Consider the following 21,998-nt stretch of genomic DNA (forward strand, 5'->3'; position numbering starts at 1 on the left):
TGACGGTCCCTTTCTTTTCCTTGTTCCCCTAAATAGTTTGTGTGTTGACACAGTCTGGTCATGGAGACATGGAGTGCTTCTCTTCTGCGCTTGCATACTCTGGTTATGTTTCTGTTAAGTGACCTTCCTGATTCAAAATTCTATCCGTCTTTAGTCCTCTGGAATGGCCCATGGACTGCCGTCTGGACTGCCATCTGCAGCATCCTTCTAACAGTTTCTGCCTACCCTATGATGGCTAAATTGTAGATACATTTCATAGCTGTGTATTGACTAATTCTGAGAGCTCCATAAGTCTAATGGATATTTTTTTAATCGTTTATGGCTGTGTTCCTGGCTTTAGTCCTCCACACCACCACCACTGAAACTCAATCTTCCGTTTAGAATTTTGATCCAATAGAAATACCTGGTAAAAGTTACCTATTTGGTCGGTTTTCCCCAGCACCAGGAAAGCTTTGGCCACTGATCTTGATCTGAGATGAAGTGGGTGTTGGTCACAGCTGCCTCCCATAGGAAACCTTACACAAACAAATTCCTGACCTCATTTTTATGCAGGAGATCCAGAAGTGTCCCTTGCTTAAGATCACACAGTGGCCTGGTAGGACCAGACTCAGGTGTAGACTTAGCTCTTATGTCGGTCTGTGTCACCGTGATTTGATGTGCTAGGAACCACAGCCTTTCAGACCTCAGATTTTCCAGTTCAGAAAAGTGTGTGCAGACTTGACTAGAGGAGGATCTCCAGCCTAATAATCCAGCTGCTTCAAATTCTGGAGGCAGAGGCAGGTAGCTCTCTCTGATTTTAGATGTACCTAGTCTACATAGAGTTCCAGGCCAGCCAGCGCTTCATGGTGAGATCTTGTCCCAAAAATAACTCCCCAAAACAAAACTTTAGGTTCTGGATTTTGATTAGGAATGCTCTGTCACTTCTGAATCACAGGCCAGATGCCTCATGCCATGTTGGAGTACCCAGGCCACCAGAGGAAAGCTGAGTTGTGTCTAAAACACTTACCTTACATTGCAGTAGCTAGGCTGCTGCCGAATAAATGTTCACATGGCTGTCATCTTGTTCCTGGCCATAGGTGAATTTCTCTGTGCTGCTGGGTTTGAATGCAAAGATGTTTTCGATCTATCAATCACCAGCAGACTGCAGAGGTAAGTAACAAAACTGATCTTGTATTTCAGTGCAAACAGCCACCATTGCACCAAAGACATGGAAGAAAGCGAAAGATCGGACCCGAACCCCAGACGAGGTTTTAGAGGCAGAGACGGAGGTGAGTGACAGCCCCTCCTGAGCTTGTCCCAAGACCAGTGGTGTCACTTCATAAAGTCGTGCTTTCTTTTTTTTATTTGTTTATTTTGGGTTTCTTGGCTTTTGTTGTTATTGTTTTGTTTTTGTTTTTTGAGGCTGGGTTTCTCTGTATAACAGTCCTCACTGTCCTGGAACTCACTCTGTAGACCAGGCTGGCCTCAAACTCACAGAGACCCACCTGTCTCTGCTTCTCGAATGCTGGGATTAAAGTCATGTGCCACCCCTGCCTGGTAACATGTGGCTTTCTTGAAATAACATTTTCCAATCAGATTTTCATCTATCAAGCTCAAAAACTAATGTGGGGGGGGGTTGTTTGTTTAAAAACTTTCAATAATGTTTGATTTCCTTGAGTAATGGTTGCTCTTTGAGAATACCTCTTCTAAATAGTCAGGTTTAGTCAACTCTTCCCTAGTTGTGTGTGTGTGTGTGTGTGTGTGTGTAGTTTTAATTTTGGTTTTATTTGTTGTTTTATGTGTTTGTGTGTGTAGATTTCTTTGGATCTGTATATCCAGGTGCATGAGTGGACACTGGGTGTGTATAAACCGAAAGTCAATGTTGGGTGTCTTACTGTCTCTTCAACCATAATTTTTTAGTTCATTATCACTAAACCTGGAGATGAGTTAGGTGGGCTGGTCAGTGAGCTCCAGAGGTGTGCCTGGCTCCTTTTTGAGTTCTGGGGACCCAAAGTCAAGTAATTCCTTATGCCCAGCACTTAGTCATGGCTCTCTTGACAGTCCCTTAAACTCTTACTTTAAAATGTTACTGAAGATACAATGGGATTACGTTTTAGGGGCTGCTGTATTTTTTTTTTCTTGGTAAAGGAAGGGGGCTTATTTATAACTTGGACTTGAACTGGGGGGAGAAATTCTCGGCCTTGCTCTATCACGGCAACTTGTATTTATTTGTGTGGGGGCCTGCCTTTATGTCGTGGGACATGTGTCAAAAGACAGCCTTGTGGAGTCAGCTCTTCCTTGCACCTGTGTGTGGATTCTGGGGATCAGCTCACGCCATCAGCCTTTCAAGGCAAGTGTTACCTGTTGAGGCACCTCACTGCCTAAGGCAGCTTGTAACTAAGTTTCTTGTGTGACCCAGGTTTCTAATAAAAACTTCCATCTTGTTCACACATCTAGTGGTATCCTTTGTTGCTTCTGCTGTCCTGTTATTGTCCTTACACCATGCTCTATTGATGTCACAGTGAGTTCCCTAGCAACCACTAAAAAGGTATATGAGTGTGACATCATTGTGCTTCTGAGGAACAAGATTTAGCACTAAGTTAAGAGAGGTCCAAGTAGTTGGTGCCTGCCTTGAAGCTTGTTGAGAAAATGATGTTCCTGCAGAGGATAAGATACTTCCTAGAGGCTGGGGAGTCTCACACAGTCCGGGTGAGGTTTGAGCGTCACACGAATTCCTCTGGGGACGCGGCTGGGTTTAGTTCGTTTACTTTAGTTTACTTTTTGTCCTTTGTGATCTGGACCCATCTGTAGGCGTTATTGAATCCTGAACAGATGGACCTTCACACACCACTCTTTGCTTTAGTGTGGATGTCTCCAGGCCTGGCACAGTACACACTGTCAGTGAATGAAATGTGGCAGTGTTTCAGTAACTTACTGATAGGATTTGAAATTTGAATTTGTATTTAAAAGACACACACTTTTTTTGGTATTTCAACCCTAGCAAGAATAAAAATTATCCTTAACTTGTTCAATTTATGAAAACAGTTGGTGAGCCAGAACTAGACCATGGGCCCGGATGTGTTTTATGCGTGGTGAGGGTCTGAGGACTGCTCTGTTCCTTGTGAACCAGCCACGTCCTTTCTCCTTTTTAACACAGTGTAGAATTTAAGTCTCTTGGCCAGAGGGGTGGCTAGGTGGCTGAGAGAATGGTGCTTTTCCAGAACATCCAAGTTTGGTGCCTGACGCCCACCAAAGTTATAGGTGGATGACTCACCACCACCTATAACTCCAGTTCTAAGGGGTCTGATGACTTCTTCTGGACTCTCTGGGCACTGCGCTCACAAGAATACACTTGCACACACATAAATGAAGTATTTTTGTAATTTTTAAAATGTTTTCTCCTTTTTATATAGTCTTCATTCAGGAATCATAGTCCTGTTCCTTTCCTGAAATAATGATTGTTAGAGCAGTGTATTAAATACAAGATGCCTTTTCTTTAGTTTTCGCTGATGAGTCTCATCCTTTCTTACAGTCTTTTCTCAGCCTTTAAAAATAATATAAATAAGGCTCAGGTTGCGTGTGACTGGTATCCATACAAATACAAATGTTCATTCATTTACAGCCTTAAAAATGTACATGAAAATACTAATTTTAGTCAGGCTTGGTGGCACACACAGGTGGATCTCTGAGTTCAATGCCAGCTTGCTCTATAGAGTGAGTTCCAGGTCTACACAGAAAAATCCTGTCTTTAAAAAAACAGAACAAATGAAAGAAAATACTCATTTTAAAACTGCTCCTTGAGGAGCAGCAGGCCGGCTCAGCGTGTGAAAGCAGTTGTAATGCCGGGCTGACAGCCTGCATGAAACCCTGAGACTGCATGGGAAGAGAGAACCCAGTCCCACAATTGTCTTTTGGCCTTCCAACACAAATCGTGGCACTTGTGTTCTCAGAAGCACACGTGCCCATACACAAACACACACGCACAAATATGTAGTAATAATAGTAACAATGAAGTTTGCTAGTCGGGCCATCTTAAAATGGGTTTTAAATATTAGGGCCTTTCAGGCTGGGAATATAGCTTAGTAGTGGACTTCCTTAGTATGCAGGAAGTTTGAGGTTCAGTCCTCCACACTGTATAAAAGTAAGTGCTGATGCATACCTGTAATCTCAGCACTTGGGAAGCAGGTCAGGGGTTCAAGGTCAGTGCCTCTCCATAGAGTGTTAAAGGCCAGCCTCTGGCATATGGGAGAGCCTGTCCTTAAAAAAATGTCAGATCCTTTCATCAGTTACTAGATACACAGTTAACAGTCTGACTTTCCTGTGATAGGCAGACAGTGCCAATAACAGCTTTGTGAATGTTAGTAACAATGTTACAACGATATGCTTTCATCTGGTTTATCCTCCCCCCCTCCCCCCCCTTTTTTTTTTTAAAGAAAAGTCCTCATTCTAGTCCTGGCTGGCCTGAAATTCTCCATTTAGACCAGGCTGGCCTTGGATGCCCAGTAATCCACCCCCTCTCTGCTTCCTGAATGCTGGGCTTAAAGCTGTGTGCCTCCACTCCTGCTCCATCAGATTTTTTGAGTAAACCATTAAGACAATGTTCATTAGCTGGGTGGTGGTGGCACACACCTTTAATCCCAGCACTCGGGAGGCAGAGGCAGGCGGATCTTTGTGAGTTCAAGGCCAGCCTAGTCTACAGAGCGAGATCCAGAAAAGGCGCAAAGCTACACAAGAGAAACCCTGTCTCGAAAAACAAACAAACAAAAAGACAATGTTCATTGGCTAGAAGAGATGTTCATTGGCTTCACACAGCTAGTAGACAAACATCCACGTTCAGTTTTCCAATTGAAAAGGTTGAGCCCTGTGGCATTATGTATCTCCTCAGTGGTCCTGTGTCCTTACATTGTGGCTTACTGCTCATACCACAGGTGTCTTGTGCTTCTTTCTGTGGTTACGGACTGGATTTCCAAGTGTCAGGTCTGTGTTTGTGCATGATTGCCTGCGACTGGTTTTAGGAAATGACTGTCACCTCTCCATTTTACAAGATCTTAAGTAAGAATTTTAAGAATTGTGATATGGTATAGTGATAGATACCGTGGTCCCGCCTGCTGGAAGTTTAGCAGTGAAATCTCCTGGGTGACCTGCGCTGAAATGGAAAGTTGTGTTTCAAGGTCATTGTCAGTTTACCCAAGCATACTAGATTGCCAGGTGCATGAAACTGAGGCCCTTCACTTAGTGATGCAGCTTCACTCTGTCTTTTATTTTCAAAAGTTGAAAGTGGCCTGCTTTTAAAAAAAAATCATTTCCAGTCTATTTTCTTGGTATTTGATGTCTGCATTTGAATGTGTGGGTTGCTTGCTTTGCTTGGGACAGTGTCTCATGTATCATAGGCTAGCCCTCAAGTCTCTACATGATACAAGACTAAAATCTGTCTCTCCTTGTTACCTGATGTGTTTTAGGAAAACATTGCTAGTTTGAGTTTAACAAAATCGACTTAACAGGAATCAGGTAAGGTAAAGCATCCTGTGTGTAGGACGTTGCTCTGTTGCAGCAGCCCCTGCTCGTCTGCTCAGTCCCATCAGAATCCCTTCCTTGTGAGTGCTGGTTGGGAAGGCTTGTGTTCAGAGTGCCCCCTTTACCAGACGTTCACTTCGCAGAGAACTCTGGCTCAAGAGTTGGGCTGCTCTTGAAGACCTTCCACATGTTGCCCAACACCAAGGCCTTTGGTAAAAATAAACTGAAGGGTAATAGTTTCTCTTGGCCTATAAAATAGACTCCCCAGAGAGACACTGCTGTGAGGGTTTTTTTTTTTTTTTTTTTTTTTTTTTTTTTTCCTAGAAATGATTTTTTGTGTGTGTTCTTCATGCATTGTCTTGGATTCTTACAAGTTAAGTAAATAGTTTTTTAACCTGTGGCCTCCTTGTAAAGCATAATACGATTATCTTTATAAGACTTTTATTTCTTTGCTTTATTGTTTTTTTGAGACAGAGTTTCTCTGTGTAGCTTTGGAGCCTGTCATGTCCCAGAACTTGCTCTGTAGACCAGGCTGTCCTCGAATTCACAGAGATCCTCCTGGTTCGGCACTTTAATTCTTTAATTCCTTAAACCTCTGTTTCAGAGCTAGAGGTGTGCAGGATCCTCTGCCCTCCATTGTCTCTTGATTTGTGATGAGCTGTGGTGGCAAGAGGAACATACCTGCTTACATTTCTGACTAGGACACCTTCACGGCCATCAGCTTTTAAGAACCAGCAGTTCTTAGCTGGGTGTGGTGGCACACACCATTAGTCCTAGCCCTTGGGAGGCAAAGGCAGGCAGATGCCTGAGTTCCAGCCTAGTCTACATAGTGAGTCCCAAGAACAGCCAGTACCACACACAGAGAAACCCTGTCTCAAAAAAGGAAAGGAAAAAAAATTAGCAGTTCTTTTACACTAACCTTGGCTATATTTAGCCTTGATTAGTCCCAGGTTGAAGCATTTCAGCAGCTGTCTGAATTGTCTGTGTCATGTGGTAGGTGGTGAGGTGGTTCTCGTGCTGTGTGCCGAGCACAGGCACTCAGCTTGAGTGGCATGTCTCCTGTGGAGTTTGGGGTTTGTATCCTGTGTTTTGATGGTAGGTGTCGGCCTTTCTTATAGATATTGTAATATGAGTTCTGTGTTAACTTGCACTCTAGCCTAAAGCTGAAGAAGAGCTTCCAGCTGACAGAGCACTTGAACCTGAGCAAGAGAAAAGCCAAGGGTCTCCCTTTGAGAGAGACCCCTCTGCCCTGAAAAGAGTGAAGGCTGGGGAAGAAAATGACGAAGAAGCTGAGCCTCTGCGCAATGGCGCGGAGAGTATTTCTGAGGGCGAAGGAGGCGATGCCAACTCAGGCTCTACTGATAGTTCTGGTGACGGGTCCACGTTCCCATTTAAAGCAGGTACGTGGGCCTCTGACTCCCTGGCTCTGTCACTTTCCTCCTGTGCAGTCTTAAGGAAATGTCTCCACAGAGATTCACTGATGACAGAAGCTCATCATAGAGGAAGATTACAGGACAGATACCTTAGCCCAAGATGGCAGTCAGTGACCACTAGTAGATCTGGAGTCCTGTCCAAACCTTTACTGCCCCAGAATAGCAGTCAGTGGGGATCTGCAGAGCAGGTTGTCACAGTTCAGTAAGACGAAGCTTTTGTCTTTGATCTGAAGGGGTATTATAGTTGTAGCCAGTGCCCTGAAGGTAGGTGTCCCCACACTTGAGATTCAGATGTTTTGTTCTGTTTTCCCCTGACCGAACTCACTCTTAGTGACTGAAGTATTGAGGTAGAATGCACACCTTAGAGCAAGGAGGTGCTGAAGCGTTCGGCTGGTGAGCCCTGGAGGGTCTCACTCACATCTGGACACCATGGATGCATTCAAACCCTTACCTGGCCTCACGGAGGGCTGGCTCTGTCCTCAGCACCCCAGTAACCAACCCCACCCCGTTGTTCTGTAAGCCGTGATTGCTGTGGGGTCTTATGGAGGGAGGGCCTTGCTGTCGGCCTGTGGAGAGGTGGCTTCCTGGATGGGAAGTTTGGGATTGATGAAAAGTTTCTTTCTTTGCCAGTGCAAAGTAAAGTTGCAGAGTTAGAATGTAAAAATTCGAGACTTGGAGATAGCCCAGGCCAGGATGTTTCAAACTGTTGCATTTAACTCCTTTACAGGCTGTGAAATTAATTACAGAGCAGTAAGCAGTAATATTATAAATCAAAATAAATGAAAAATGTCACTGTGGTTTTCTGTCATAAGAGCAAGTGCAGCCATGAACAACTTAGTCCCATTGGGTTTATCTTTCTAAGTCCTTGTTCCTTCATTGATTTGAGCCAGGGTCTCACTGTAGCGCAGATGTCCTTGAACTTGTGTCGGTCCTCCCACCTCAGCTCCCCAGCGATGGACTGTGGGCACCGTCTGCCTCCTGGCCTGGCACTCTGGACCATTCATAAACGTAGACGATGCACCTTGCTCCTGTCTACCCCAGCTTCTTCCTCTTACTTCCTCCAGGCCCTCTGACATTTGTGTGCTCAGGAATATTTGGAACCCGCTAGCCTCTGCTTCCCACCTTGAAGAACTAATTTTTTAAATTTTTAGTGAAATTTTAATGCTAGGGAACTGTTCTGCCACTGAGCTGCATTACAGCCCTGTTTTACGTTTCACTTTTGAGACAGTCTCCCATGATGTTGCCCAGGATAGAGGGAGCGCTACTGTAGCCCAGGCTGACCCTGATTTGCAGTCCTTGTGCCTCTGCAGCCTCCAGAAGACCTGCGATTACCACGGCACTCCTGTGGGTGGGCCTTTTGAAATCGTAGTATTCACATTCTTACTGCACATAGAATTTTGCAACTATTAAACTAAAATAAATTTGTCTAAAAACTTCTTTTTTAAACTTCAGGAGTAGTGTTTTAGCTCGGTTTTGGCAATCTAGTCTTGTAGCAGATTACTAAACACTGATGGTGACCACCAGCCTTCTCTTAAGAGAGTGATGATGTGCAGACAGTGTGGTCTTTGCCCAGTTACAGGGTCCAACTATCTGATTGCCTTTGCCTTGTAATCCAGCAGTAAAGGTTGGGGATGAGTGGTTTAAACCCTAGATCCTGATAACTTACCACTTTTAATTAAATATAGTTATGTAAAACAGACCTAGTTTGAAAATATCTTCATAGCATCTAGAGATATTTGTGGATTTATAGTCTCTTAGGGTAGGAATAACAAGTACAAAGGGTCTAGCCTGCTACACTGACCTGATCTGGGGCTTGATTTTTTGTTTGTTTGTTTGTTTGTTTTTGTTATTTTGTTTTAAAGACAGGATTACTCTGTGTAGCCCTGGCTTTCCTGGAACTCATTCTGTAGACCAATTTGTAGATACGCCTGCCTCTGCCTGGGATTAAAGACATGCGCCTCCACCACTACTGTAGACTGGGGCTTGATTTCAGTGAGTTTTGTCAAAAAAGGAAAGGAGAGAAAGAGAGTTAGTGGCTTACCATCCAATAAAAGTTAACGTAGAATTTCTCTAATGTTATATAATAAAGGTAAGGCCAAGGATCTGGAAATGGCTCCACCCTTATAAGCACATCCTGATCATGCAGGAGACCAGAGTTCAGTTCCTGGCCTCAACTTTCAAACAGCTCACAACTGCCTTCAACTCCAACTCCACGGGATCCCATTCTCTCCTCTGGCCTCTGCAGGCATTGTTCTCATGTGTACAGACCCACACAGAAACATACATATATACATAATTAAATTTTTTAACCGATTTTTTTTTTAACAAGTGTTAGGTTAAACAGTTGATATAATGCAAATAGTAGAGAGACAAATGCCTATGGCAAAATACTAATTCAAATTTCATATTAAAGATCAGAGCTAAGATAGTCCTGGTGGTTCACGCTGTAACCCCAACACTCTGAAGGCTGAGTTTCAGAGGAACCCAGGCAGTCAGGGTGTTTTAGAGGAAGGGTGTGGGCACCCTCAGCTTTCTTCAAATTCAACTGAAGACGAAGATGAAAATCATCTATCTAGCTGGCTGGATTTTCATGGTCTGAAGTAAATTGTTTTTGCTTTGTGTCTTTTTTTTCCCTCTGAAGTAACATTTACATGTGAGCAACCACACACCAGCCTTATTTTCCAGAAAGCTGAAGTCTTGTCCAATTCCTTGTTTCCGCAGTCTTCCTGGCTTGAGCTTTATTTAGTAAGCACTATTGTGTGTCCTCATGAGCCTGGCCAGAGGTTCTTAGGAGGACACATAGAAACTGCTTGCTCCCCTTGCCTCAGGTTGTCTTTATACTTAGTGGTTTCCCAGTTCTGAAAGAGCCAAGGCTGCTTTAGAGTGTTCATTCTTTAAACTGTCGTCCTGTGTTGACTTTTTGAGTTGGCCCCTTTGTTTCTTTGAGGAGCTATTGAAACAGGTTTGGATAAATGGTTTCTGCTTATGCTGCTCTTTAGAGTCCTGGAAGCCTGTGGATACAGAAGGCAAGAAGCAATATGACAGGGAGTTCCTGCTGGACTTCCAGTACATGCCTCCCTGTATCCAAAAACCAGAGGGCCTGCCTCCCATCAGCGACGTGGTTCTCGACAAGGTAAGCTGCGTGCTCAGGGGAAGCCAGGTGGTCTGAGTGTTAGTGCACACAGGCGCAGTATGAGCAGATCTTAGGAACTGTTAGGTCACAGGCATCCACCTATGACATGGAATGCTTGAGAACTAGGTGTCCCAAGTTATTATCATTTTTAGTGTATTGAAAGTCATGTTTAGGCCCTTACTTCAGTTCTGACTTTTTTGTTGTTTCTTTCTTTTAAAATTTATTTTATGTGTATGAGTATTTCGCTTGCATGTATATTTCCAGTGCCTAAGGAGGTCAGAAGAGAGTGTCAGATCCCCTGGATCTGGAGTTGAGGATAGTTGTGAGCCACAACGTGAGGGTGCTGGGAAATGAACCCTGGTCCCCTGCCAGAATACATGCTCTCAACTGCTGAGCCTACTCCCTAGCCCTGAGTGTTGATTTTTAAAGATGTATTAATGTGTCTGTTTATTATGGCTTTCTTCTAGTGATAAACTTCCTGTGAGTTGGAGGAGGCAAGGCTTCATTCATGAGCTCAGATTCTAAACTTTGATTATAGAGTAGCAACAAGGAGGGATCAGAAACCCAAGAAGGAGATATTTACAAGATGAAACTTCAGTGGCAGGAGTCTTAATTTCAGATATTGTATATATCAAAATTTTCCCAATAGTTAATTCAAGTGATTAAAGTCCCTAGTCATTTGCATAGAGATAGACATCCCTCCTCTTTTGAGTTTTTTGGTATTATTTATTACTTTATGTGTGTGGGTATTTCCCAGCATGCATGTGTGTGTCACATGTGTGCCTAGTGTCCATAAAGGCGAGAAGAGTATGTCAGATCCCCTAGGCCTGGAGTTACAGATGTTGTGAACTGCCATGTATGTAGGTACTGGAAACTGAACTCCAGTCTTCTGTAAGAGCAGCAAGTGTTCTAACCACTGAACCATCTCTCCAGCCTTCCTCTTTACATTTGGTTTATATGGTACACAACGAAAATTATTAACGTCGGAGCTTGTTTATTAAGTACAGAGAGTAAGGGCGTGGGGTTGGGCAATGGGGAAAGCACTCGCCCCACACGTCTGATCCTAATCCTCCTGGGACAATCACTGCCATCTGTGCTTCAGGAGCTAGTTTCTCTGGTTTTCCTCGTCAGGGTTTTCCTCGTCAGCTCACAGCATCGCTGGCACTGAATGCGCCGGGACATGTGTGCTTTAAGCTTTTCTGTGCTTCTTCATGCATGCAGATCAACCAGCCCCGATTGCCGATGCGAACCCTGGACCCTCGCGTTTTGCCTCGCGGACCTGACTTCACCCCAGCCTTTGCAGATTTTGGAAGGCAGACGCCAGGTGGAAGAGGCGTGCCTGTAAGTGCTTGTTCCCTACAACAACCCAGTCAGTTAGGAAGCTGTGGTAGACATCCTGTCTGAGGACAGGGAGTGGCTTTTGTATGCTGAGTCCCGTGATCAAGAAGTAGAAGAGGCAAAGACGACCCTCCGTAATGTCTATGTGAATATTAAAGCAAATGCCCAATGCACGTCTGCGTCATTTTTACTGCACTAACTCGGTCTGGCCCTTGTTTCTCTGTCCTGTTGACGTGACCCGCACATGCTTTAGCGATAGCACCAGCCTTGGTAGGACGCTGAGCCTCATGGTGTGCTAGAGATTCCCTTGGCAGCCAGCTAATCCTCTCTGACTTTGTTCGTACAGATTTGCATGGATTGCAATTCTCGATCTGAGCACAGCCCCAGGCTGCACTCCACTGGAGAGGCCTCTCTAGCCCCAAAGAGCTGACCTGTAGGGTGTGCTGGATCTTTTTATAATCACTTTTTTAAGATTTATGTGTTTATTATGTATACAGTGTTCTGCCAGCATGTCTGCCTGCACACCAGAAGAGGGCACCAGATCTCATTATAGATGTCTGTGAGCTACCATGTGGTTGCTGGGAATTGAACTCAGGACCTCTGGAAGAGTAGCCAGTACCCTTAACCGCTGAGCCATCTCTCCAGTCCATTACATATATATTAGACATGTCTATGGTATTGTAGTTTTTTTTTTTTTTTTTTTTTTTTTTTTGGCTCTTATTTACTATAGGCCATGAAGTCGAAATTTAGGCAGATGTCATCCATGGAAGTGTAGTATAGTGTAGTATTGGTAACCTACAGGTTGCCATATACACAGTGCCAGGCTTTTCAGAGGAGGAAGTGGCATTACCAGTGGGTCTGCACTGGGCACCACACTGTGCCAGATTCTGCAGGCTCTGCTTGCTCACTGCTGTGTAGAGGATGGGGCTCATTGGTTATTCTCTGGGTGACAACGTCTGTGTTCCTCCCATTTTGCTCAGTGTTGTTCACAAGTCACTCATGAATGGTACAAATCAAGGTATCTCCTTGCAGAATACCTTCTCAGTTTTTATTGCCAGCTTGTCATTCATTGTTTCCAATAGTTGAACCAAAGGAAGCCATGTGAGTTGGGAACAATCTCTATCTTGTAGAATACTACAAATAGAAAATGAATTGAGAGGTGACAAAGTACTTGCCACTAGCCTGAGGACCTGAGTTCAGTCCCCAGAATGGAACTCCTGTGAAAAGCTGGGTGTAGACATGATGGTGCTCACCTGTCACTCCAGCACCTCATTTTCAGTCTGTCATAACCATGGCACAGGATCCCATGTGTGGGTGTGGGCGTTCAAATGTAATGTGGGTAGGTGGGTGGGGTTTTTGGTTGGGGTGTTTTTGTTTTGGTTTGGTTTGGTTTGGTTTTTTGAGACAGGGTTTCTCTGTGTAGTTTTGATGCCTGTCCTGGGTCTCGCTCTGTAGACCAAGCTGACCTCGAACTCACAGAGATCCACCTGGCTCTGCCTCCCGAGTGCTGGGATTAAAGGCGTGCACCATTGTCACCCCACAGGTGGGTGGGGTGTAAGTCGTTCACTCTTTGGTACTGGTTTTAAAGAATAGTCTATGTTCTTAAAGTAAGTGCTTTGAATTGGGCAGTTTACTGTGGCAGTGCAAACTACAGCTCTCATCTCAGAGTAGACAGGAGTTTATTCTAGAGCCAGATGTGAGTGATCAAGGCCCAAGGAAACAGATTGAAATACCATATTCTAACTTGGTGGCAGTTCTGTGACTTTTTGTACTGACAACAAAAGAATGTCACTCTTCAAATACACTGCTGGAGATTTTAGGTTAAGGGGTTATGACCAAGCAGGAAAATCTTGGCCTCAGGCCTCACAGCTGTTTAATGACATTCTTGTCCCCTGAGTTATTAGAAGCTAGTAATTTGTTAGCACATGCCTAAAGAATTCCCTGATGGGGCTGGAGAGGTGGCTCAGAGCTTAAGAACACTGGCTGTTCTTCCAGAGGTCCTGAGTTCAATTCCCAGCACCCACATCACGGTTCATAACCATCTGTAATGAGATCTGGTGCTCTCTTCTACCCTGCAGGCGTACATAGAGGCAGAACAATGTATGCATAATAAATAAATAAATAAATAAATAAATAAATAAATAAATAAATAAATAGATAAATAGATAAATAGATAAATAGATAAATAAATAAATTTTTTTAAAAATTGAAAAAAGAATTCCCTGATGGTCACAAGGATGTTAGGTCAAACACAGGTGGACAATGAGTGGCTTACTAATGGAGCTAAAGATAGCCCAGGACAGTTTGGCTTGGGACCTGTGACATTCAGCTTTCTACATTCACAGAAGTTCAGTAGTCAGTTTGCCTCATATACACCCTTTTAACACAGGTGACTTTTTCCTCTGGAACTGAAGCAGGTGAAGAGATGTTGCGGTTATAGTCTCCAGGTGTACTCACTGGTGTTTGCAGTAGTCTTTGTAAATGACTACCTTTATTTAGATACAATTCTTTGTTGTATGGGGTACATATGTGTATGGTGCATATGTGCAGGGGGGTGTGTCCTTGGGCAGACCAGAGGCCCTTATCTGGTGTCTTCCTCTATCACAATTGACCTTCTTGTTTGAGATAGGGTCTTTTGTGGAACCCAGGGCTTGCTCTTTCAGCTACACTAGATCCAGGATCACCTGTCTCGGCCTGACCCACCATCACTGAGATTACAGATGTACACTGTTGCCTGTGTGCATGCCTGTCTTTTATTTACATGGATGCTGAGGATTCTGAACTCCAGTCCTCATCTTGTACTGCCCGCACTTTAATACCCGATCCATCTTCTCAGTCCCTCATTCCACGACTTCTACGTGATTTTTATGTAATTTCATTTTACTCAAGTGGATTTGTTCTAATGTGCTTTTATATCCAAGTTTGGGTTAAATTAAGCATCTCAAAACATCATTGTTCTTGAGTTATATGCAACTCTGAAAAAGATACTTACCCACATAGTCTGCCTCAGGAACATCACCTGGATCATAAAATCCAGACAGTGTTTGGCTAAGTGAATGTCTTAACCGAGCTATTTGACCTAGAGCCTATGAAGAAGATTCTTTACTAAGTAAGTGTCCTTCGAGCCTGGCTCAGCAACTGTCCCTGATGGAATTTTCCCAAGTCTTTAGTGTCTCTCAGTTAAACCACATTGTTTTTTGTCTGTTAGAGCTTTTTTGTTTGGTTGAGTTTTTTGTGCATTGGTGTCTTGCCATGGGTGTGCAGTCCCCTCAAACTGGAGTTACAGTCAGTTGTGAGCTGGCACGTGGGTGCTAGTAGTTGAACCCAGATCCTCTGGAAGAGCAGTTGGTGCTCTTAACCACTGAGCCATCTCTCCATCTGTGTCCTTACAGGACATGTCTGACAATATTAATAGGGATTTGAACTTTCGTCCTGAGCCCACTCGGCACTACCATTTCTAATGCTTGATTGACGGTTGGTGTAAGAGATGGCTCAGAGCATTTAGTTGGAAATGCTTCTAAGCTTATCAGCCCACCCTAGGACCATAGGTGACCTGGACACTCCTTTTCTATGAAACATGGCAATTTAGTCCATAGTTTTCTTTCCCAGAGTTCTCTATGTATCTAAAAGGGCAACATTGAGCTATTAAGTGAGATACAGTTGTGGTTTGTCTTAGGCAAGCTTCTTTTCTTCCCTCTTAAGATCTATTGGCCACATTTACAGCATCTGAATGGTTTATCAGAAGAAAACGTAGGTTCTCAGTGTAGAGCACCACCGAGAGGTCAGAGCTTAGTGCCCATTCCATGCTGAATCGTGAAAAGTAATGCTGGCTGTGGTGGTCCCCGTGAGCCCGGTCACGGAGGAGCAGACCTGGAGCCAGTTCAGACACACTAAACTGCAGGCCACCCTGCCTGTGTCCCGAGAAAGGGCACACACATTGAATTCCAGCTGAGGCAGACGGATCTCTGTGAGTACAAGGCCAGTCTTGGCTACATAGATTGTTTCAAAGGGGGAAAAAGGTAAAAAACCAAGAAAGGAAACTGATTTCAAACATTTAAGGTAGCTGCTGCTAGTTTTACATACAAAATACAGCTTTTAAAACTTTTTTTTAGAATTTAAAAAACATGTGTCTTTTTGTGTGGGTTTCTACATGTGAGTGCAGTACCTGCAGAGGCCAGAAGGCAGCCATGGAACTGGAGTTGCAGGCATTTGTAAGCTTTGTCACTGCTTCTGGGAACTGAACTCCAGTCCTCTGCAAAAGCAGTAGGTGCTTTTAACAACTCTCCACCCCTTTTAAAATGGTTTGTGTGTTCATTGTTTGTGTCTGTGCACCTGAGTAGAGCGCCAAGGCAGCAAGAATAGGGCGTCAGGTCTCTCCTGATTGGATTTGAAACAGTAGTGAGCTACGCATCTCAGAGGCTGGGTCTGCCAGCAAACACCTGTCCTGGAACTCATTCAGTAGACCAGGCTGACCTTGAACTTGCAGAGATCCTCCTCCTCTCCCTCAAGTGCTGGGACTACAGGTTTGCACCACCACTGCCTGGCATCCAGTAAACATTCCTCACTGCTGAGCCATCTCACCAGCCCTGCACAGCTTGACCTTGCAGTAACAATACTTAATTTGATGACCATTACATCATCAGTGCTGCATGTAGCATGGTAGGACAGGGACAGAGAGCTGCCATCGAATTAATAAAAAAAGGTAATCCAATGGTCTGCCTTTAAAGTGGGTGTCACAGAATTTAATGATAAAGTTGTATTTAATTTTTACCCTTAAAGTTCACAAATACAGCTTTTGCATGGATTTCTTTATGGTTTTAGAATTATACCTAATTAATTGATTTTTGACACAGAATCTCACCCTTAGCTCAGGCTGTCCTAGAACTTACTATGTAGCCCAGGCTGACATTTCTGTCTTCTGTCCAGTGTGCTGGGATGACAGGTGTGTGGGTATGCGTGACCACAGCTGACACAAATAGTTTCCTCTTTCCCTTTTTTTTTTTTGGGGGGGGGGACTTTTCAAGGCAGGGTTACTCCTGGCTGTCCTGGAACTCACTATAGATCAGGCTGGCCTTGAACCCACAAAGATCTGCCTGCCTTTGCCACCAGAGTGCTGGGATTAAAGGTGTGTGCCACCACTGCCTGGCCTTTTTCTTTCTTTCTTTTTTTTTCTTTTAGACAGATAGTGTTTGGGGCAGCTTTGTAACTGGGAACTGCTACTGTGAATGCTCGTGGAGTAGGAAGTAACCCGTCCTTGCCGCAGCCTTGGTGATACAGCCCCGTGGCCTGCACAGCGCAGCTTCTCTTGACTGCAGGCTTCCTGGGTGGGAATGGTAGCTTATCAGACACCATTTTGGGATCCTTTTGGCCCTTTAAGAGGTAGGGATGTAGTGATGACATTCAGAGACCATTTTTCTTCCTCCTGATACCTTAAGATTATTTCTAACTTGAATACATAATACCTGGTCTTTTCATCTAGAAGGTTTGTTGTGAACATGAGGCTTGAGCAGTCCTGCAGACACAGGCTGTTCTGGATTCCCTGAATGGATGTAATGTTCTCGTCCTAGTTGTTGAATGTTGGACCCCGGAGGTCTCAGCCTGGCCAGAGAAGGGAGCCCAGAAAGATCATCACCGTCTCTGTCAAAGAAGATGTGCACTTGAGAAAGGCGGAGAACGCCTGGAAGCCTAGCCAGAAGCGGGACAGCCTTGCCGACGACCCCGAAAGCATTAAAACGCAGGTGAGGGGCTGCACCTCTGCACCTCACAGAGCTCGAGCCTTCCCCTGTAAGTTCTGCCTCGTCAGCATGTGGAAAGGTTTTGTTTTGTTGGAGACAGGGCCCTGGCTGGCTGCAGTTCACAGAGATCCTGCCTCATTAAAACTGCTAGCCCCCATACCTGGCTTTGTATCCCTTTTTTCTAACGGCATTGTTCTGTAAGGCTCCTGAATGACAGTCTGTTTATTCTTTATTGGTGGACCTAAAATGTCACTCTTGTCGAGGCTTACCTAGCATGGGCAAGGCTGTGGCCTGAACCCCAATACAGCAAAGATAGAAGGAAGAATCGCTGTGTCCTTTTCTGTGGTTCACACTATGTTCATAGGAGGCTTGCTTTTTTCCGTTTTAGTTTTTTTATTAACATTATTGTACGTAATGGGTTTCATTATGACATTTTCATCCATGTCCTCTACTTTGAACGTGTTCACCTCACTTCCCTTTCTGCCCCTCCCTCTCCTGTCCCTTGTCTTGCTCTATTACAGCCCTTCATGAATGTGACCCAGCCAGTGCTTGCTTCCCTTTAACACCATCTTAGTGACGAAGCAGCTGTATCCTCTCCTGAGCCAGAAAGCACGTCACTGTAACCTTTGCCAGGCATTGATTTCTAATCTAGAAGTTAGAGGCGACTTTTTTTTTACTTATCTCTTCCTTAATCTCTTTCTCCTTTTCCTCTGATTTTCCTATACCTGCCACTGCTTCCTCCATATTAATCTGCATGATGCACTGATTTCCCATCCCAGCTTTTTAAAACATCTATTTGTCTGTGTATTGGTTCTGTCCTTCCACCATGTGAGTCCCAGAGGAGCAGACTCGGTTCATCAGGCTTAGAGCCAAGCCCCTTGGCCTGCTGAGCCTGCATCTCAGCTTTTTTGTCTACATTTTGAGACAAGGTTTCTGTATATAGCCTTGGCTATCCTGGAACTGGCTACGTATTCCAGGCTGGCTACTTTGATGCAGAACCATGATGTTTTGTTTTAGTTATACTGATGATCAGTCTGTCACCTGAGGACAGAGCTCTTTGCCTGTGTATTTGTCTGTGTACCATATGTGCTTTGTGCTACCAGAGGCTAGGAATTTCTAGGGCATCAGATCCTCTGAAACTGGAGTAAAAGAGTTGTGAGCTGCCATGTAGATGCTAGGAAATTAACCCATTTGGAGTGTTTACTTTTGTTTTGTTTTTTGTCTTTACATCTGTAGTATAGAATTAACTCCTTGATTAACTCCAAAAGAAAACATGGAAAGCCTTCATAGATTAGGATTTGAATTAAATTGTAGATAACTTTGGCAGAAATTTACATTGCAGCAACAGCTTCTGCCTCCCAAGTTCTAGGATTAAAAGCACACACTACCCTCCCTGGCTCTAATCAAAGACAGGGTTTCTCTGTGTAGCTTTGGAGCCTGTACTGGAACTCACTCTGTAGACCAGGCTGGCCTCAGATCCGCCTGCCTCTGTCTCCCAAATGCTGGGATTAAAGGCATGCGCCACCACCGCCTGGCTCATTTCTATATTATTTAAAGTTGTTTTTTTTTTTTTTTTTTTAAATTAAAATCTTTTTACTTAACCCCAATTAGGAATAAACTTCTAAAAACAGTAGTGATTCAAAGGTCACATCAACTGTTTTCAAGTTTTACATGCACCTTGTCTTGGTGTCTGAGAAATGCAGAGGAGGCTGTTTTACAGCTGAGCCTGTATAGGGTACTGGGAACCCCAGGTGGAATTCCTGGGGCCATCAGGACAAAGAATCAAAACTGCAGACGACTTTCCTGACCTTTAAGTGACTGAAGTCATTCCTTCCTAAAATGCTCAGTAACCGAAAGCGGGTGGTGGGAGTTGGCCTTAATTGTTAACATGGATATATGTAAGACTAGTTAATTCTATGTTTATTTTAACCCTCCCAGGAACTTTTCAGAAAAGTTCGGAGTATCTTAAATAAACTAACACCACAGATGTTCAACCAGCTAATGAAGCAAGTGTCAGGACTTACCGTGGACACCGAGGAGCGGCTGAAAGGAGTCATCGACCTGGTCTTTGAGAAGGCTATTGATGAGCCCAGCTTCTCAGTGGCCTATGCAAACATGTGTCGATGCCTGGTAACGGTAAGAGGGGAGGAAGCTGTAAAAGCAGACCCACCGAGAGGGATGCTCTCTACTTGCTGCACTTTCTTTGAAGAGTGTTACGGGGGCAATGGAAAGGGGAGGATATATTGCTAGTGCTCGTGTGTGGTGTCCTCAGTGATTTAAAAGAGAGTTGGCTAAAGTAACATCTGTCCCCACCGCTGGGGAGTGTATGGACTCGATTGAAATGGGCATACATAGGCTTACGATTTGCTCCAACCAGGGCAAGACTGAGGAAGGTTTAAGTTAGTAATGTAGAATTATGTCCTAGGCAACAATTTTATTCTGGAGTGTCATCTTATAGAACTAGAGCAGATGCTAACTTTAACATGAACTAAATTTAAAACTAAATTAACTGTTCTAATTCTGGCCTCCAGAAATGAAAAGATTGTTGTCACCAAAAATGTTTAAAATCTGATTATTTCCTCTCCTGCTGGACATAGTAGCTTATACCTTCAATCCCCCTACTCAGGAGAATGAGTGCTAGGCCAACCTAGGAGACAGAGTAAGAGCCTATCTCAACAATAAAAAGCACATAAATAAATAACTTCCTTTTCTTAAATTGTCCACAGACATTTAATCCAACCCATAAAATACATATAAACAACAAACACGTTAATAAATAACTAGTTTTTTTTTTTTTCTTAAAAGAATAGCAGCTGAATAAAATTTCAAAACACTATAAGCATAAAATTCCTTCTTAGACAGTCTTCTGACTGCCAGAGAAAGTTGTGGAAAGGGAAACGGGATGTGGCAGGGGCAGGATGGGGCCAGTCGAGTGCTTACTCCATCAGCCATCTTGTGATTCTCCCACTACTCACTGTCACTACGTCACTTTGTGACTGTGTGTCACAACCAGATTTGTTCATTTCAAAGGGAAAAAACCATGAAAACTGACCCAGATCTACAAGTTCCTTAAGACTATGAATCAGAAAAAAGTATGTGCATACACCTGTGTGTGTGCCTGGGGGCTAGAAGAGGTTGTCCTATCCTCTGTGGTTAGAGGCAGTTGTGAATGGCGTGATGTGTGTGCTGGGAACTTAACTCTGGTCTTTCTGAAGAACAGCAAGTGCTCTTAACCACTGACCAGTGTCCCCAGCCCTCCTTTTTTATTCTTTGTTAATTGATACAACCTGAGCTCCAGTACTGAACTAGATTGACCTTCTCACCAGGAACTTCCTCATCCCCACCTGCCAGGATCTAGAGATGCCGTCCACGTACATTTTCTCAGGCCAGTGTGTGCTTTCTGGAAAGATGGTTGCTGGGTAAATGGCCCAGCACAGCCTCTGTACATTCTGAAATAGCGCTGACTGTCGTCAATTCGGCACCCAGCTGCCCTTCCATTTTCAGTTCTGTTTGAGCACCATAATTGTCGCACAGCCCTATCAGTCTTGGAACTTTGTCCTTCTAGAGACAAGATGTCTTCTCTCCAGTCAAGCATGTATGTCTGCATCAGAGGGAGCACTTGACTAGTGCTCTACAGTGAGCACGGCTCTATCTCTGGTGCTCTACAGTGAGCACACAGCTCTCTCCTCCGGTGCTCTACAGTGAGCACGGCTCTATCCTCCGGTGCTCTACAGTGAGCACGGCTCTATCTCTGGTGCTCTACAGTGAGCACACAGCTCTATCCTCCGGTGCTCTACAGTGAGCACGGTTCTATCTCCGGTGCTCTATGGTGAGCATGGCTCTATCCTCTGGTGCCCTATGGTGAGCACGGCTCTATCCTCTGGTGCTCTACAGTGAGCACGGTTCTATCTCCAGTGCTCTACGGTGAGCATGGCTCTATCCTCTGGTGCCCTGTGGTGAGCACGGCTCTATCCTCTGGTGCTCTATGGTGAGCACGGCTCTATCTCCGGTGCTCTACGGTGAGCACGGCTCTATCCAGTGCTCTACAGTGAGCACGGCTCTATCTCCGGTGCTCTATGGTGAGCACGGCTCTATCCGGTGCTCTACGGTGAGCATGGCTCTATCTCCGGTGCTCTACGGTGAGCATGGCTCTATCCGGTGCTCTACAGTGAGCACGGCTCTATCTCCAGTGCTCTACAGTGAGCACGGCTCTATCTCCGGTGCTCTACGGTGAGCATGGCTCTATCCTCTGGTGCTCTACAGTGAGCACGGCTCTATCCTCTGGTGCTCTATGGTGAGCACGGCTCTATCTGGTGCTCTATGGTGAGCATGGCTCTATCCTCTGGTGCTCTATGGTGAGCACGGCTCTATCCTCTGGTGCTCTATGGTGAGCACGGCTCTGTCCTCTGGTTCTCTACAGTGAGCACGGCTCTATCCTCCGGTGCTCTACCAGATGGTGTTAGATTAACTCTTTCAATTAATCTTGATGCCAGCATGTCTGATGCCAACACTTGGGAGGCAGAGGTGGAGGCAGGAGGATCGGGAGTTCACAGTCATCGTGACTTTATAGTGAGTTCAAGACAGCCTGAATTACAGAAGATGCTATTTCAAACATAAATAAAACTGAGCCTGGTATCAGGTACTTGCCTAGTGCTTTCATCCCGACTACAGACAAACTAAGGAGACGATAGACTGGTGACCCGCGCCTGTGACCCCAGCACTGAGGTGGCAGAGGCAGCAGGGGTCCAGATTTGAGGCCGCTTGGATTCTGTAATGAGCTTCAGGCTGCCCAAGCTGGTGACACCCTGTTTCAAAAACAACAAAAACTTTTTCACCCACTCAGCCTGGGCACTGTGTTAATTTCAG

At 44.6% G+C, this 21,998-nt stretch overlaps 1 protein-coding gene across 26 annotated transcripts in view; it reads left to right on the top strand.

Moving 5' to 3' along the window:
- The window catches only part of Eif4g3 (eukaryotic translation initiation factor 4 gamma 3), a 233,280-nt gene that overhangs the window by 171,121 nt on the left and 40,161 nt on the right, over positions 1–21,998 (top strand). For all 26 annotated transcript variants that reach the window (XM_037203103.1, XM_028875356.2, XM_028875355.1 and 23 more), the window contains 6 exons: positions 1,180–1,268; positions 6,650–6,893; positions 9,926–10,059; positions 11,281–11,400; positions 16,965–17,135; positions 19,071–19,268. In XM_037203103.1, coding sequence (XP_037058998.1) covers positions 1,180–1,268; positions 6,650–6,893; positions 9,926–10,059; positions 11,281–11,400; positions 16,965–17,135; positions 19,071–19,268 — 956 coding nt within the window. The remainder of the gene's footprint in view (positions 1–1,179; positions 1,269–6,649; positions 6,894–9,925; positions 10,060–11,280; positions 11,401–16,964; positions 17,136–19,070; positions 19,269–21,998) is intronic.

This window comes from Peromyscus leucopus, chromosome 2 (genome assembly GCF_004664715.2).
Source record: "Peromyscus leucopus breed LL Stock chromosome 2, UCI_PerLeu_2.1, whole genome shotgun sequence".
Classification (NCBI taxonomy): Eukaryota; Metazoa; Chordata; class Mammalia; order Rodentia; family Cricetidae; genus Peromyscus; species Peromyscus leucopus.